Genomic DNA, 16650 nt, shown 5'->3' on the forward strand with positions numbered 1-16650 from the left:
CATTTTTACCTGACACGGAGAAAGTCTGCCGCCTTGGCGTCCTCTGAAGCACACCACGGGGGAGAAAATGTAGGCCTGTTGCAGAAAGGAGAAAGTTGGCTCAAGCCTGTCTCAACTTCCTGATAGTCCACATTCCTTTGTTGGATTTTTAAACAGCATTCATTCTGTTATTCACATTTGCGCCTCATTCGTCTTTCCAAATGTATGCGTGTGTTTCGAAAAAAATCTCTCATGCTTCTGATCCGTTTATTTTCCAGGGCATGCTGTTTCCAAGCCACATTTTAGTGCCTGCCTAATCTATATGTAGATTTTTTTTTTTTTTAGAATAAGTAGGTGATAGCTCTCCTAGCGATTTTTATCTTCCCAGACCACATTCCCCCACCGCAACCCGATTCTTCCCTGCAGTTATTGTCTAGGGCTGATGGATTCTCTCACTCTCCCGGTTACGTTCCTTTTCCTCCGTCTGTTGAGAATTATCTCCGCTAAGCACATTTGCAGCCCTACGTTTTGGCTGAAGCCTCGTGGCTCACTCTGTAATATCGGGAAGCAGGACAATAGTTTTATGCGAAGCTGAAGTATTTTGGCAAGCCCTGTGCTCGAGGAGGCTGCTTTTTTCTCCTTCCAAACACAGCTTTGGAAGATGTTCCCGGAGACATCCTGCAAAGAGCTTGGAAGAATGTTTCACATGGGATTTTGCTGTTCCCTTTCTGTAGGGCTGGAAGTGTAAATTTCATACACATAGAAGGGTGGGCTAAAGGAGCCACGCATTCTCAGGTGTACAACTGTTGCCTGCGCTCAACAGAAAGGCGTTTTTTTTGTGGGGGGGGTGGTGGTGTCAGTTTCTCCCGGCCTCGGACTGTGGAAGGGGTCGGGAGCCGGCTCCAGGACTCTCTTTGTTGGAGGACACCTCAGACCGGGCTAGAGGAGAGGTTAACCGCGCCTGGTTCCTGCTCACAGCCCTTGCACTTACTGCCCCTTTCTCTCTCTGGGTATTCTAAGCGCTGGCAATCCCGCGCTCTTCCTCCCCGGTGTACCTCCCTGGTGAACAACTTGAATGGCTCCCAAACAGCTCTTTGTAGGGATTCCCACCCCCACCCCCCCAAAAAACCCCTACATGTATGAAAGCAGTGCTGATCCTAAAAATGCCAGATCTCCTCTGTGGTACCTTTGGCTAGAGTCAGTTTGGTGTAGTGGTTAAGTGTACAGACTCTGATCCGGGAGAACGGGGTTTGATTCTCCACTCCTCCACTTGCAGCTGCTGGAATGGCCGTGGGTCAGCCATAGGTCTCATAGAGGTTGTCCTTGAAATGGCAGCTTCTGGGAGAGCTCTCTCAGCCCCACCTACCTCACAGGGTGTCTGTTGCGGGGGAAGAAGATAAAGGAGATTGTAAGCCGCTCTGAGACTCTAATTAAGAGAGAAGGGTGGGATATAAATCTACAGTCTTCTTCTAGTATGGCAGCTGCATCTTTTTCTTCAGATTTGTTTATAGTGATCCAGGCTTTAATCACATCCAGGTTAGACTGCTATCATGTGTTTTATTGTGGAGCTGCCTTTGAAGACTGTGCAGAAGCTTGAAATGGTGCAAAATGTTAGGCAGCCGACTGATGCGTGTCAGAGAGTAAAGCTCATGCTAGCCTTAAAAGAACTACAGTCGCCACCAATTCAGCAAACAGCCTAGGTAAAGAAACGCCACGCCTGTGAAACGCAGCAGATGGAAGTCGTGAGCTGAGGCTGAGTCCTCGCAAAAGGACCAGAGTGGTGCATGCACTGTGGTGGAAAGTGAAGCCAAGTTGCAGGTGAGTGATGGGAGCCCTGGAGGGCAGGCCTGTAGCCACAGGGGAACTTGTGGGGGCACTGACCCTGACTTCCAGGGGGCCTCAGGCATGCAGTCTGCTTTTTTAATTTTCTTTTTGCCATGGCTGAGCCGGCAAAGTGTCATCAGTGGCAGCCAGAGCCAGAAAAACTGAGCAGGGCACAGTGCACTGTGGTAGGAAAAGGAATAGGTGGAGAGGAGGGAGGCAGAGGAAGCCATGTGGAATGGGCTGGGGAGAGGGGGACAGATGTATAGCTCCTGGCTGCAGGGTGGGAGAGAGGGAGGTGGAAGGAACCCCGCCCCCCCGCTAGCATGCAAAATGCAGCCCCTTCTTCACTTCAAAGTTTTAGGATTGGCTGCCTCAATTTGGGGTTGGCTGCCACATTCAGAGCCTCCAGCTTTTGCCTCTAACCTGGAAAACTTCTGAGAAGCAGCAAGCCCCACAGTGGATGGAAAAGGATGCCCCCTGACTTGTAAAATCCTGGCTATGGCCCTGCTGGAGGGTTTTCAAGGCAAGAGACGAACAGAGGTGGTTTGCCATGGTACATGCAATACCCTTGGGTTTGCCATGGTACACACCCACATAGTACCATCAACTGCTTTAAAGGCAAGACATACAAACACACACTATTCGCTAGCGTGGGCGGGTGTGTACGGCGCATACGCAATGACCCCACCTGTCCTCAAACAGGAAAGATGATTATCTTCTTCAAAGTGCTGTTGAGATGATGAATACGGATAACCTCGTGGAGAAGAAGCACTAGACACGATAAATAACACAAACGTATCGTATGTAATTCTGTGGCAAAACAAATCTGGAGAACGTGACGATGTCGTCTCCACAATTACCAATGGAGAGGTTGCAAGTATTCTTGTTCTTTACGAGGAAATCCACTTGTGCACCTGCTTCAAAAGGATGCATCGCCTTTTGAGTTTGTTGCTAAGAAGAGATACCAATCAGATTTTCCTGGGGGCTTTCCCCCCTCCTTTTCTTTCCTTCTTCTCTCTGGCTTTGTGTAGAGAGTGTAATTGGAGCAGCATCAGTCAGTCATTCTTCTCATGAAGTGAGCTGTAATCGCTAATCTTTCTGCTGTTCTGTGTCCCCAAATCAAAAAGTTTGCAATTGTTTGCTTCTGACATCAGCAGATGCTGTTGTGGGGTTTCAAGACATGCCCCCATCTTTCAGGAGACAGGGTGGATGTTTTATCGGCGTAACTAAAGGTAGGTGATCAGGGCAGCTGTGTCAGGTGTAGCACTCTTCCCACAGAAGAACTCGCAGCAGTGAACAGGGCACTGCCCCTTCAGACGACTCTGGCAGCACTGAAGAATAGGGCAATATTCTTCCCTCAGAAGAACCCGGTAGCACTTAAGGACAGAATGGGGCAATGTTCCCTCAGAACCTACAGCACTGAAGGACAAAATGGGGCAATGTTCCCTCAGAAGAGCTCAGTAGCACTGAAAGACAGAACAGGGCAATGTTTCCTCAGAGAACTCTGGCAGTACTGAAATAAAGATTAGGGCAATGTTCCCTCAGAAGAACCTGGCAGCACTGAAAGACAGAATGGGGCAATGTTCCCTCAGTAAAACCTGCAGCAGTGAAGGACAGGACAGGGCACTGCTCCATCAGAGGACTATGGCAGCACTGAAGAACAGGGCAATGTTCCCTCAGAAGAACCCAGAAGCAGTGAAGGACAGAATGGGGCGACCTTCCCTGTGAGTACAGCTCCCCTCTGTGAAATAAAAACCACAGGTGAACCAGAAGGAGGCACACTCATAACATGGTGGGGGAGAAGCGCATGAATGAATGAATGAATTAATTAATCAAATGAACCTTTAATGGCATAATAATACAATAAACAGTCCAAGAACTAGACACCTAAAAAAGTAAAGAAGGTCGCCACCGACCAGAATCCACTAAAATTAAAAAGGCAGAGCAGGTAGGCAGAATAGATCTATATATTGTATCCTCTAGTCCTTAACTTCCATACACATGTCAGAAACTCAGCCAAAGATGCAGTGATTTCAGGGGACTTGTCGGATAACAAAAAGGCTGAATTATTACTGGTCAAAAGTTTTGAAGAGGGGAGAAGAGAATGAATCCAGTAGTGGCGCAGAGAAGAGTAATGAGAGCAGAGAAAAATAATGTTGTATGGGCACATGAATCAAAAGCACTGAAACCTGCAGAACGCAGAAAGCTCTGTATCGAATTTGGAATTCAAAAAATTCATCAGTTTCACTTCATAAATAACTTAAAATAATATCCTCCCCCCCCCCCCAAAAAAAACCCCTAGCATTAAACATACAGGTTTAGCTGGCATGAGGTGGTGTTAACACCAGGACCTGAACAATCTGCTTCTCCCCCCCACCCCCTTATTATTATTTTGTGAAATCTGGCCTGAATGACGAATTCTGGCAAAGTCTCGCTCAATTCCCCATATCACTGAGCTGGTCCTAATAAAAGGTATTACATGCATTATTTGGTCTTGCAGGCTTTTAGATTGTATATTTTCTTTCTCCTTGTCCTCCTCTTTGCTCATGTAGAGGCAGCTTGCCTCTACAGAGCAGCATCCTCTCATCCTAGGTGCTTTCTGGCTCCTTGAAAGACTCCGGCCTTGCATGAGCAGCCGTGCCTAGCACCAGAGGAACGCACCTGGCCCACAGCGGAGGAAGAGGAAAGAAAGTCAAGGATCCAAACCATCGATGCAAGAGGCGAGCCCAGAACCTTGCTCAAAACAAAACAAACAAAAGCCAGCAACAACAGAGGGGAACTACACACGGCTTGTAATTCGGAGATCATTTCAACAGATATTCTGTTTCTTCTGCATTTAGTCGAGTACCCATATCTTTCCCCCTTCGTAGTAGCTTGGAGGCGGCACTAAATTAATTTAGTCAGAGCCTTGCGGGACCCTGCCCAGTTCCACAAGGCTTGCAAGACAACATTATTTCAGTTATTTCTGTCTTCTGGTTTTTCATGGCGATACAGTCTGGGCAGTGGAGGAAGAGAAAGGTGGGGGGGGGGGGGAAACCACTTTCCATGCGGTTCTTAAAGGAGCATTTAACTGAAAGATGACCACGGCCACAATATGTCCAAGAACACCAAATGCCATCCTAAATCATACGGAATTAGCACCAAATTGTTTAAAATTGTTTATTTTAATGTTTAATTTAACTGTTTTTATTGTTATTCTATTATGTTTGTGAGCTGCCCTGAGCCTGCCTCGGTGGGGAGGGCGGCCGGGACATAAATCAATTAAACTAAACTAAACTAGATTAAGGATAGGAAGGTACCAGCTGGATATGAAGTAAAACTTTTTTTACAGTACGAGCTGCTCGGCAGTGGGATCAGCTAACAAGGGAGGTGAGGAGCTCCCCCTCATTGGCAGTCTTAAAGCAGCAGCTGGAAAAAAATTTGTCAGGGATGCTCTTAGCTGATCCTGCATTGAGCAGGGGAGTTGGACTAGATGGCCTCTAAGGTCCCTTCCAACTCTATGATTCTTTGATATCATCAAGGGAAAGAGCATGGGGGTAGAGATTAAAACACGCCCCTTTTCAATTGCTTCCTGGATATCCCAGTTAACTGCGACAAAAGCCATCTTATTCATGTTTTGAAAAAAAGGCAAATTAAATAAATGTGAACAAAGTATAGAGAACGCCAACCAGAGATCTCCCATGTCAAGTGCAGTAAGCCCCCCCCCCCCCCCACACACACACAGGAAGCAAGAGACTCAAACAAACCTGCTGCCTGCAATTGACTCCAGGGAAGTGGGGACTTTTTCAGCATGGGCCTTGTCTTTCCGTCTTCTGGTTTTTCGTGGCGATACAGTCTTGGCGGTGGAGGAAGAGAAAGGGGGGGGGAAACACTTTCAATGCAGTTTTTAAAGGAGCGTTTAAATGACAAGAGGGTTGTTTCCTGCATTTCGGCCTGGTGGAACATTCTCCCGGACGTGCTCAGGACCCTGCAGGATCTGCTTCAGTTCCACAAGGTCTATAAAAAGGAGATGTTCCACCTGGCCTTTGATTGAGGCGACTCCCATGCTCCACCCCACATCCCTGATCTGGTAGGTTTAATGACTGGGGGGAAAGGTTAACGGCCCACTGCTCAATGTTCAATTCTGGGCCTATATTATAGACTCATAGGTGCGTTATACCCCTATGTTTATGGGTCATCTGGATCTGACTATTATAAAATTGTGGAAAGTTTTACTTACAGTTTTAACTTAATTTTAACTGTTGTGAGCATCCCTGCTTACAGGGAAGGGCGAGATAAAAAATCTAACTAAACACACACACACACAGGGTTGTTGTTTTTTTTTTAAAAGCAGGAACGCACAGGGATGTAGTTCCAGCTGGCTTGATGTCAGGGGATGTGGCCTAATATGCAAATAAGTTCCTGCTGGGCTTTTTCTACAAAAAGAGACACACACACAAACACACACACCTTACAAGAACTATTTGCACTGATGTAGGATTGCTTTTGCTTCTTAAACCCCAACTCCAGCCTAGGAGATTGCTGGAGAGTTGGGGGCACTTCCTGTGAAAGGGTAAATTTTGGGAATTTCACCTACAGCAGGAGTGGCCAAACTTTCTTAACATAAGAGCCACACAGAATAAATATCAGATGTTTGCGAGCCTCAAGACATGAATGCTAGATGTTTAAGAGCAAGAAGGAAGGAAGGAAGGAAGGAAGGAAGGAAGGAAGGAAGGAAGGAAGGAAGGAAGGAAGGAAGGAAGGAAGGAAGGAAGGAAGGAAGGAAGGAAGGAAGGGAGGGAGGGAGGGAGGGAGGGAGGAAGGAAGGAAGACAGATGGGGAGAGGTAGAAAGGAAGCAACTTTAAATGCATTCTCCTAGACACTGGCTGGCTTGGCTTGGTGAAGTAATTTAAAGAGACAAGCACCCCCTTTCAAGCCAGCCGATGGGGCAGTGGGGGCTTTGAGTGCCACACAGTATGTGTGAAAGAGCCACGTGTCTCCTGAGCTACGGTTTGGCCACCCCTCACCTAGAGTGTATGGTCTACTACAGAGATCACCCTCTGAAGCTGCCATTTCCCCCGGGGCAGCTGATCTCTGTAGTCTGGAGATCAGGTGTAATTCTGGGAGAACATCAGGCCTCATTTTGAGACTAGTAACCCTACCATTCTGCAACAAACTTTGCTGGAAGAACTGAAAACAGTTGTGTGGGGTGGGGCTCCCAAATGCTACATGCAGATGTTACTTCGGAAGACCCTGGACTAACAAAATTTGTAGCAGGGTTTGAGTTTCTGTGAGTCACTGCTTACTTCTTCAGATACCTAGACTGTAGTGGGTTTTCATTCCCCTTTGGGATGATGTTAAAGTAATCTGCATTTGGTGAGAAAGATTATGTCTGTACCAGCAAAGTTTCTTCACAAGGTTGATGAATTTCCATTCTGTATGGCTAAATGTGGCCCCTTCCGTGGAGACAGGTATCTGAAGAAGTGAGCAGCGATTCACAAAAGCTCCTGCCTCGCCACAATTTTTTTTTAGTCTTTAAGACCCTACTGAACTCTTGCTCTTTTCTATTGCTACAGACAGACTAACATCTTGCTCTATCTTGGGGAGACCTATTTGGAGCGGTGGAATTCTAGCAGGAGCTCCTTTGCATATTAGGCCACACCCCCTGATGTAGCCAGTCCTCCAAGAGCTTGCAAGGCTCTTTCTTGTAAGCTCTTAGAGGATTGACTACATCAGGGGGTGTGGCCTAATATGCAAAGGAGCTCCTGCTAGAATTCTACCCCTGCCCATTTGGGATTCACAGCAAACATTCTACTGCATGGAGTCTGGGGGGACAGTGAAGGAAGTGGCTGAGTGCTCTGCATAGCTTGACCGTTGACAGAGGAAATGGGACGTCATTCAAGGAGCTGAATAGAACCACCCCTGGTGGTGTATGGGGTGTATGCGGCTCATCTTACCTCAGGTGGGTCATCCAACTGCACGGTGAGCAGAATGTCCATCGAAGGAGGAGCAAGGATGACGTTACTGAAAATGGCGGAGCCGCACTCTGCTCTCTGGAGGCGTGCGAGACAGGGGACGTGGTCTTCCATCCCTGCGCAAGCGAGAACAGCGTACAACTAGGAACCCATCTCATTTCTCGTTTGGTTTAGCAGCAATGATTAAACATTAAATTAATATTAATTTCATTTTTTATTAAAAAGTGAGCAAAATGCAAACAAAACTGAGTGATCTTCATAGGCAGCTTACTCCAGCAGTCAAGTACATCTTTTCTGTACCATCCATCATGCCCAACCAGTGGCTATTTTGTTCTATTCTCATGAGATGGGTACCCAGAAAAAAATGCTGTAGGGCAAATGTCATGATCCTAGGCCTAGTGAGGCTTACAGGTTCCAGGGAAGCCTGTATCGGAGTACCTACAGGGCCTACATTTCCAGTGATCCCTTCTGTCCCTGTGAGTGAGTGGGCAGCAGTTTTGGAGGGAAAACTTGCCCAGTGGAGACCAGAGGGGTAGCACCTGCAAGGAGGAAAACAAAAGGCCCAACTAGAGAGGAAGAGTTGTTCTCTCTGGAAAAGGCTTAGCTGGGGAGAGACTGCAGCTAGGACTGTTCCCTCATCCAAAGAGTGGTGAGTCAGTTGGAATTAGAGGACAGGGATGTATAGTTAGTCACATCAAGGTTTTTTATTTTGTTTTGTACCACCTTTACTGTTTTTTCCATGTTTACTATTGCACTAAAAGTTACAACCCACTTGTCTGTTCTTTAGCAGTAACCATAAACTTAGTTATTTTACTGCCTGAGTCTGCACACCTCATAGAATCATAGAGCTGGAAGGGGTTTCCCAGGGTCATCAACCTCCCGCACAATGCAGGAAATTCACAAATACTTCTGCCTAAGTTCACAGGATCAGCACTGCTGTCAGATGGTCATCTAGCCTTTGTTTTGAAACCCACCACCTCCCTATAAAGCCTGTTCCACTGAGGAACCGCTCTAACTGTCAGGAAGTTCTTCCTAATGTTGAGCTGGAAACTCTTCTGATTTAATTTCAACTAATTGGTTCTGGTCCTACCTTCTGGGGCAACAGAAAACAATTCTGCACCATCTTCTATATGACAGCCCTTCAAGTACTTGAAGATGGTGATCATATCACCTTTCAGCTACCTCCTCACCAAGCTAAACGTACCCAACTCCTTCAACCTTTCTTTGTAGGACCGTCTCCAGACTCCTCGTCATCTCTGTCGCCCTCCTCTGGATCTGTTCCAGCTTTTCAATATCTTTCTTAAAATGTGGTGTCCAAAACTGAACACAATACTACAGGTGAGGCCTTACCAGAGCAGAATAAAGTGATACCATCACTTCATGTGATCTGGACACTATACTTCTGTTAATGCAGCCCAAAATTGCATTTGCCTTTTTAGCCACTGCATCACACTGCTGACCCGTGTTCAGTCACAGATAAAAGGTGCTTGCTGAGAAGGAAGATACAGGGGTTGGGTGGGTGCTCTGGGCCCTCCCAGACAGACCCTTACCAGAGTGGTGGCAGCCAGTAGAAGGTCCTGGCTGATCCCCTGCTTGTGATAGCATTTGATAGGCAAGGAGCCACACAGGCCTGGGCTTCTTCAGTGCTCATTTGGAAGGTCCCATGGGAACCCAATGCCAGCCTTCTTGGGCCCAATTCTTTTGTTTATTTATCTCAAAAAGTTATTCTACACCTTGACTGTCACTCTGAATTTATTACCGTGCAGATACATATAACACATTTTCACCATAAGAGCCAAATCCAAACTCACATCCAACCAAAAACAAAAACAAAGAACATAAGAACATAGGAGAAGCCATGTTGGATCAGGCCAATGGCCCATCCAGTCCAACACTCTGTGTCACATAAGAACATAAGAGAAGCCATGTTGGATCAGGCCAATGGCCCATCCAGTCCAACACTCTGTGTCACCCAGTGGCCAAAAAACCCAAGTGCAATTAGGAGGTCCACAAGTGGGGCCAGGACACTAGAAGCCCATGGAAGCTTTCAAGTGCAACAGAGTTTTGGCAACCAATGGTTGTATTGTCAGAAACAAGAGACGCATAATGCAGGTTCAGAGAATTCAACCCACAGCCTGCTGGAATGGATTGGCCTTGTACAACGAATGTTCCGTGTTTCGTTTCTTTACATAATTTAAAACTAATTTGCTCTATGGTTTGGATTCTCTGATTTTCATCGTTAGTTTTATCTTCTTTGTATTGTGTATGCCCGTTGAATAGGTGTTATATGGGATTTCTGTGTCTGCCTGTATAATATTGATTATACGTGAATGTTGAAAAACGCATAAAATGAATTTTATTGAAATACAATCTATGCAAGTAAACACGAAAAAAAAAATAGCCGGGAAATCAGGAATGGGGTTTAATTTGAACAAAGGAGAAGCAATATAAACGTGATGAAACCACAGACATGAGAAATGCAAATTCACCTCCTGCCCTCACCAGAATACCAGGAATCACATTTTTGAAGTTCCACTTCACTCCTGGAGAGCCCAAGTCCTATCTACAGAACAATAAAACAAGGACTTCCATAGTGTTAACTGTGGTACTCCTTTCGAAAGTGTCTCTACCTGACTTGTTAAATGGTCTTATTCAGAAAATGAGAGAGGGAGAGAGAGTAAAAAGTTAGCCTTCCACTTTTGCAAGGACGTTCTTTTAACAGCTCTCTCTCTCTCTCTCTCGATTAGCTTTTGCTGGAGTAGCAGTATTTATGTTCTGAGCAATGAATGGGAACCATATTGCTTACAGCATAATTTCCAATTTCTTAATGCACTAATAGTTTTCAATAAAGACTTTGCAGCTGCTAACTTCCATCGTCTTGCTGATAACTGTTGGTGCGGTGTGCTTTTTAACAAAGTACTCAACTAATACTCCTCGGGGGAGGGGGAGAGCGGGGGAATCAGGGGTGACCCGTGCTTGGAAAAAGTAGGATTTAGGAGATTGCTCACAGTGCAAGTACGGGAGACCTTTCTTGACTGAAACCGTGAGAGCTGGTGGGATGCTGGCATGTGTTGAGCTTGGTAGTGGGGAAACCTTCAAAATTTCCCATTCATTGATCAAACTCATTCGCTGACCTTGGTCAAAGTCCTTACTGGGCAACCTGATGGGAAGTAGTTGGCTTAGTTGCTTGGAACAAAGGCAGACTACAAAGGAATAGACAAGTAAATATTTTTTGATCATCTGAAACTTAAGCCAGTTCATGCAGCAACTTTTAAAACTGGGGTGTCAAACATGCGGCCTAGGGGCCAAATTAGGCTCCTGGAGAGCTCCTATCAGGTCCCTGAGTAACTGGCTGTTGTCTGCTTCCTTCTCCCTCCCTCTTGCTTCCTTCTGCATCACAGCTTGCTTTGCAAGGCTTGCTCAATTGCACAAGAGCTACAGAGCAAAGCCTCTATTTTCTCCATTGGCTGAGACTCCTCCCTTGGGGAGGAAGGGGGGGGGGCAGGAAGAGCTTGTTTTTCCAGGCTCTCTCAATCCCACATCAAAGCTATTGAGCCAAGCTTCTCTTCCTTCTGTTGTATGAGGTTCCTCCCCTTCCTGGTCTCCTGGGGAAGGAAGGAAAGAGACAGAGCTTCCTTTGCCCAGTTCCCTGGATCCCATGGGAGAGATACAAAGAAAGCACGTTGGAATACAAGCTATGTACAGGTCAGCAAAGCACCTCTAAGAACAATGAATGCTAATATTTTAAAGCATATTTTAAGTTTTTTAAATAAAATAATTGTGCCTTTATAAAGTTTATATCTCTGCTACCTGCCATTACATTTTATGACACACACGGTCCAGCTCGACAAGGGTTAGGGTTATGTCAGATCCGGTCCCCATAACAAACGAGTTCAACACCCCTGTTTTAAAGCACGAAACTTGCATCTGGCCCTATTCCATTCTAGAAAGGAACAGCCCATATTGGAACAAGCATAGTGATTTGGTAACTTCCCAAGCTACAACCAACTAGATGAGAGGTACAAATTTATATACTTCCAAGAGATTCAGGGCAGCCGGTATAGATAGTTTCTCTTGCCTCCATTTTATCTTCCCAACAACATAAAGCTAGACTGATCAAAGATATACAGAGAGCTGCAGTGCTAAATTGGGATTTGAAGCTACGTCTCATAGAATCACAGAGTTGGAAGGGACCTCCAGGGTCATCTAGTCCAACCCCCTGCACAATGTAGGAAACTCACAAATACCTCCCCCTAAATTCACAGGATCCTCATTGCTGTCAGATGGCCATCTAGCTTCTGTTTAAAAACCTCAACATTATACACAACATTATACATCTAGCGTCTGTTTAAAAACCTCCTAGCGTCTGTTTAAGCACCTGCTAGAATGGCCTTGGGTCAGCCATAGCTCTGGCAGAGGTTGTCCTTGAAAGGGCAGCTGCTGTGAGAGCCCTCTCCAGCCCCACCCACCTCACAGGGTGTCTGTTGTGGGGAGGAAGGTAAAGGAGATTGTGAGCCGCTCTGAGACTCTTCGGAGTGGAGGGCGGGATATAAATCCAATATCTTCATCTTCTTCATCTTCTTCACAACATTATACATCTAGCGTCTGTTTAAAAACCTCAACATTATATAATGTGATGGCCAGATCTCCCTTTGGAGTTCAATTATGCTTGTCGCAGCCTTGCTCTTGGCTCCACCCACAGTGTCTCCTGGCTCCACCTCCAAAGTCCTCAGATATTTCTGGCAACCCTAATGTAAAACCATCATCCCATGGTGCCCCTCCCATCAGTGCAGGGAGAGATTAATGCCTCAGAGACAGAGCACCTGCCTTGCATGGAGGAAGTCCTTGCATCTCAAAAGGACACGGCAGTAGGAGATATGAAAGACCTTATTGTAAGACCCTGGACAACTGCTGCTGGTCTGAGCAAATAATGGCCTTGCTAGACCAATGGCTTGACTCAGTCTAAGGGATGTTTGTATGTTCATTAGTTATGGGAAGAGGCCTTGGTTCCGTGGTAGAGGATCAACCCCCCCAGCATCCCAAGCTAAAAAAGGACCAGGTGGTAGGTGCAGAGTGGTAAGCTGCAGCACTGCAGTCCAAGCTCTCTGCTCACGACCTGAGTTCAATCCTGGCAGAAGCCGGGTTTAGGTAGCTGGCTCAAGGTTGACTTAACCTTCCATCCTTCTGAGGCCGGTAAAATGAGTACCCAGTTTGCTGGGGGTCAAGTGTAATGACTGAGGAAGGCAATGGCAAACCACCCTGTAACAAAAAGTCTGCCAAGAAAACGTCCTGATGTGACATCACCCCATGGGTCGGAAGCGACCAGGTGCTTGCACAGGGGACTACCTTTACCTTGAGTAGGTAATGTGAAATATCTCAACCTGAGACCCTGGAGAGTTTGCTGGCTGTCAGAGTAGACAATTGTGATCTTGACAGATGGTCTGACTCCTAGGCTTCCTGCCCCCATGCGACTGCCACAACAGAGCCAGGCAGAGTCAGAAAATCCCACCTCCCTCCTGGAGCCTTTAGTCCTTAAATCCTCCCTCCGTGTCTATTTTAATTACAGCAATTATGTCTTGATCAGCAAGATAAAGGTCATCCCGTCACCTTGGGGCAAGGTGGGAGGGGAAGCTGAAGCAGCACCGGTAGGAACAACTCGCCTCCATAATGACCGTGGAAGAGACAGGGCAGTTTGACCTCTCTGGGAATAAAATGTCAATTAATTATCTTTTTTTACAACCGACTCAATTACAACATGCTAATCACCTGTGTAGGGCATAAAACCAGGGGGGCGGAGGAGGGGGGAGGGAGCCAAGGGAGAGAGACGCATTGCCGGAGATAAGCACCTATGACTTAGGGCGACAGAGTCATTATCGTTAAACTGTAGGCGCACCTTCTAATAACGGGGCATAAAGAGTTATTAGCTGTTGATGGGCTGGCCTAAATGCTCTAATATTTTCTTCCTTTAAAATAAAAAAGGAAGAAAAGAAAAAGAGGCAGAGAGAATATTATAGGTCTTGGGTAGCTGTGGATGTCTTGTTTAAAGGTGACCAGTCCAGACACATCGCATTAGCCTGTAATGCTGTATTCGATTATCGATAAAATTTCAAAGTTTGACTTCAGTGGCACCAGTGGCAGATGGGGTCTAAAAATACTGGTCGCCAGGAGACAAAGGGGGGCCCACCCACAACTATAAGGCTACAATTTATTTCTTATAAGAAATAAATAATGTTTTTCAAAAAATACGTAAGTGGGAAAAAGGTACAATTAAAACTTTTAGAAGAAGAAGAAGATATTGGATTTATATCCCACCCTCAGAGCGGCTCACAATCTCCTTTACCTTCCTCCCCCACAACAGACACCCTGTGAGGTGGGTGGGGCTGAGAGGGCTCTCACAGCAGCTTCCCTTTCAAGGACAACCTCTGCCAGAGCTCTGGCTGACCCGAGGCCATTCCAGCAGGTGCAAGTGGAGGAGTGGGGAATCAAACCCGGTTCTCCCAGATAAGAGTCCTCACACTTTAACCACTACACCAAACTGGCTCTCCATTTATTATTTTGCAAAATAAATGTGTGTGTGTGTGTGTATATGTATATATATTATAGTAATTACAGTGCACAAATATTGTATATTTTACTGGCAGTGTGCAGTAGATATTAAATGCAAATACAGGGAGCTGATTTCTGCCAGCTGGAGATCAGTTGGAAAAGCAGGTGATCTCAGGCCCCACCTGGAGGTTGGCAACCCTAAATACAATGTAAATTTTAGTTGCGTTACAGTAGTAATATTGAAATTTCTATTATTATATTTTCAAGCTACTAAAAGGACATTAACATTTTTAACATATTGTCTAATGTTTAAGGGGGCCCACTTCATCAGGGGCCCACTTGCCATCGGGCAATGCTGACACCCTGGCCAGTCCGCCGCTGAGTGGCACCTTTAAGAGAGACCAACGGAGTTTTATTCAAGGTATGAGCATTCGTGTGCACACACATTTCTTCAGATACTGAAATGGGAATTACCAGTCTATACATATAAGTAGAGGGTGAGTGGTAAATTAGCATGCAACATGTGGGTAACAGTGGTAATGCAGCATCCTTCTGGCTTCTGCAGCCCCTCAGAAACAACATTTAAACGCCCTTTAATACAAAAGAGTGCGGCTTTTCCATAAGGGAAGCTCCCTGCGTGTTTCTAATAGGAAACCCCAGCCTCGCCTTAATGCAAAAAACAGGCAAACGATTTAATGACAACAAAAAAAGCTGGCTTTTCAGTGCTGGCTGAAAGCACACACACACACACACAGACACACATAAAACAACGAAGGCTGAGATAACAGTCAAACTTCTCCCTATAAAATTACTTTCCACCAAGTCTGACAAAGCTAATGTCAATTAACGCACAAAAGGAGCCTCAGTAATAACGTCAAAACAAGGGTGCAGCTTTGCTGGATGAAAGCAAGGAAGCGAAAGGGCCAAAGTCGCCATCCCATCCTTAGAATGTTTGGTCTGGGCAGCCCTTATCTAGCATAGGAGATCTGAAAACAACAAATAGGGAGGGGCGGGGGGGGGGGGGAAGACGGAGAAATCTGTTACCACTGCCATCACCACCGTGGAAGCAATTTATGCAGCTGGAGGAATCAAGGGGAGGTTGAGGGGAGGGGAAATTGCATGGAAGAACTGGGTGCTCTGGTGCTCCCCCATGGAAAAAAACACTCCCTCTGAAAGAAAAACCAGCATGTCCGGGAGAAGGTCACACTTCTTTAAGTCCCATCAGTGCTTAAAGACAGTTTTTTGGGGGGGAAAGAGTAATGTGTTCAGGAGGGAGGGAGGGGAGGGGAGGGGAGGGGAGGGGAGGAGAGGGGAGGAGAGGGGAGGGGAGGGGAGGAAGGAAGGAAGGAAGGAAGGAAGGAAGGAAGGAAGGAAGGAAGGAAGGAAGGAAGGAAGGAAGGAAGGAAGGAAGGAAGGAAGGAAGGAAGGAAGGAAGGAAGGAAGGAAGGAAGGAAGGAAGGAAGGAAATAAATAAATAGATGTGGGGAGAGAGAGGTGGAAAGAAAGCAACCTTAAATGCATTTAAAGAGACAAATGCCTTCCCCAAACCAGCCAACAGCTTTGAGAGCCACAGAATATGTGTGAAAGAGCCACATACGGCTCCCGAGCCACAGTTTGGCACCCCTGGTGTAGCAGAACACATGAATCTGCCTCATATTGAATCAGACCCTCGTATCGTCTACTCAGGCTGGCAGTGGCTCTAAAGGGTCTTTCACATCACCTACAGCCAGATCCTTTTTTTTTTTTTTAAGTGGAGGACTGACCCTGAGACCTTCTGCGTGACAAGCAGATGTTGTACCACCGAACCACAGCCATTCCCATCTGGCTGTTTGTTTGGTGCTTCCATTTCTCTTTGGAACGAAGCGCACACGCATGTTTTTTTACAGGGTGAATGGTGCTCAGTTCTCCACTACAGACCGCTCTGGGCCCACCTTTTCTGGACGAAGGTTTTTCACTCAGTCATCAAAAACTGAACAAGTATCTTGCAACCATCAGCGCCAGCAGAAGGAAACAGCGGCCTGATATCTTACCATTCCACTGATCAAAGTTTAAAGCCTTCACCTAGCCAAAAAGCCCCTCCTTGAAGGTAAGGAGGAAGGCTAGTTCATCTGAAGGAACTTCCAGCGGCTTAAGGTAAGACAGGGCCCTTAGGTAACTGCTATATGTGACACTTCACTAAAGGTCCTCACTCCCTGTCTGGCAAACTGTAGTGGTGCTAAGTGCACAGGGATAATTTTACAGGGTTAATGGCGCTCAGTTCTACCCTGCAAACTGCTCTGGGTCCACTGTTGTTAGCAGGGGTGGAATTCTAGCAGGAGCTCCTTTGCATATTAGGCCACTCCCCCC

At 46.3% G+C, this 16650-nt stretch overlaps 1 protein-coding gene across 1 annotated transcript in view; it reads right to left on the reverse strand.

The window, feature by feature from the left end:
- Positions 1 to 16650, reverse strand: part of MORN1 (MORN repeat containing 1) — a 208320-nt gene that overhangs the window by 116612 nt on the left and 75058 nt on the right. The window contains exons 11-12 of the mRNA XM_060259677.1: positions 7741 to 7874; positions 5550 to 5638 (exon numbers count right to left, since the gene is read on the reverse strand). Coding sequence (XP_060115660.1) covers positions 5550 to 5638; positions 7741 to 7874 — 223 coding nt within the window. The remainder of the gene's footprint in view (positions 1 to 5549; positions 5639 to 7740; positions 7875 to 16650) is intronic.

Source organism: Heteronotia binoei, chromosome 18 (genome assembly GCF_032191835.1).
Source record: "Heteronotia binoei isolate CCM8104 ecotype False Entrance Well chromosome 18, APGP_CSIRO_Hbin_v1, whole genome shotgun sequence".
NCBI lineage: Eukaryota > Metazoa > Chordata > Lepidosauria > Squamata > Gekkonidae > Heteronotia > Heteronotia binoei.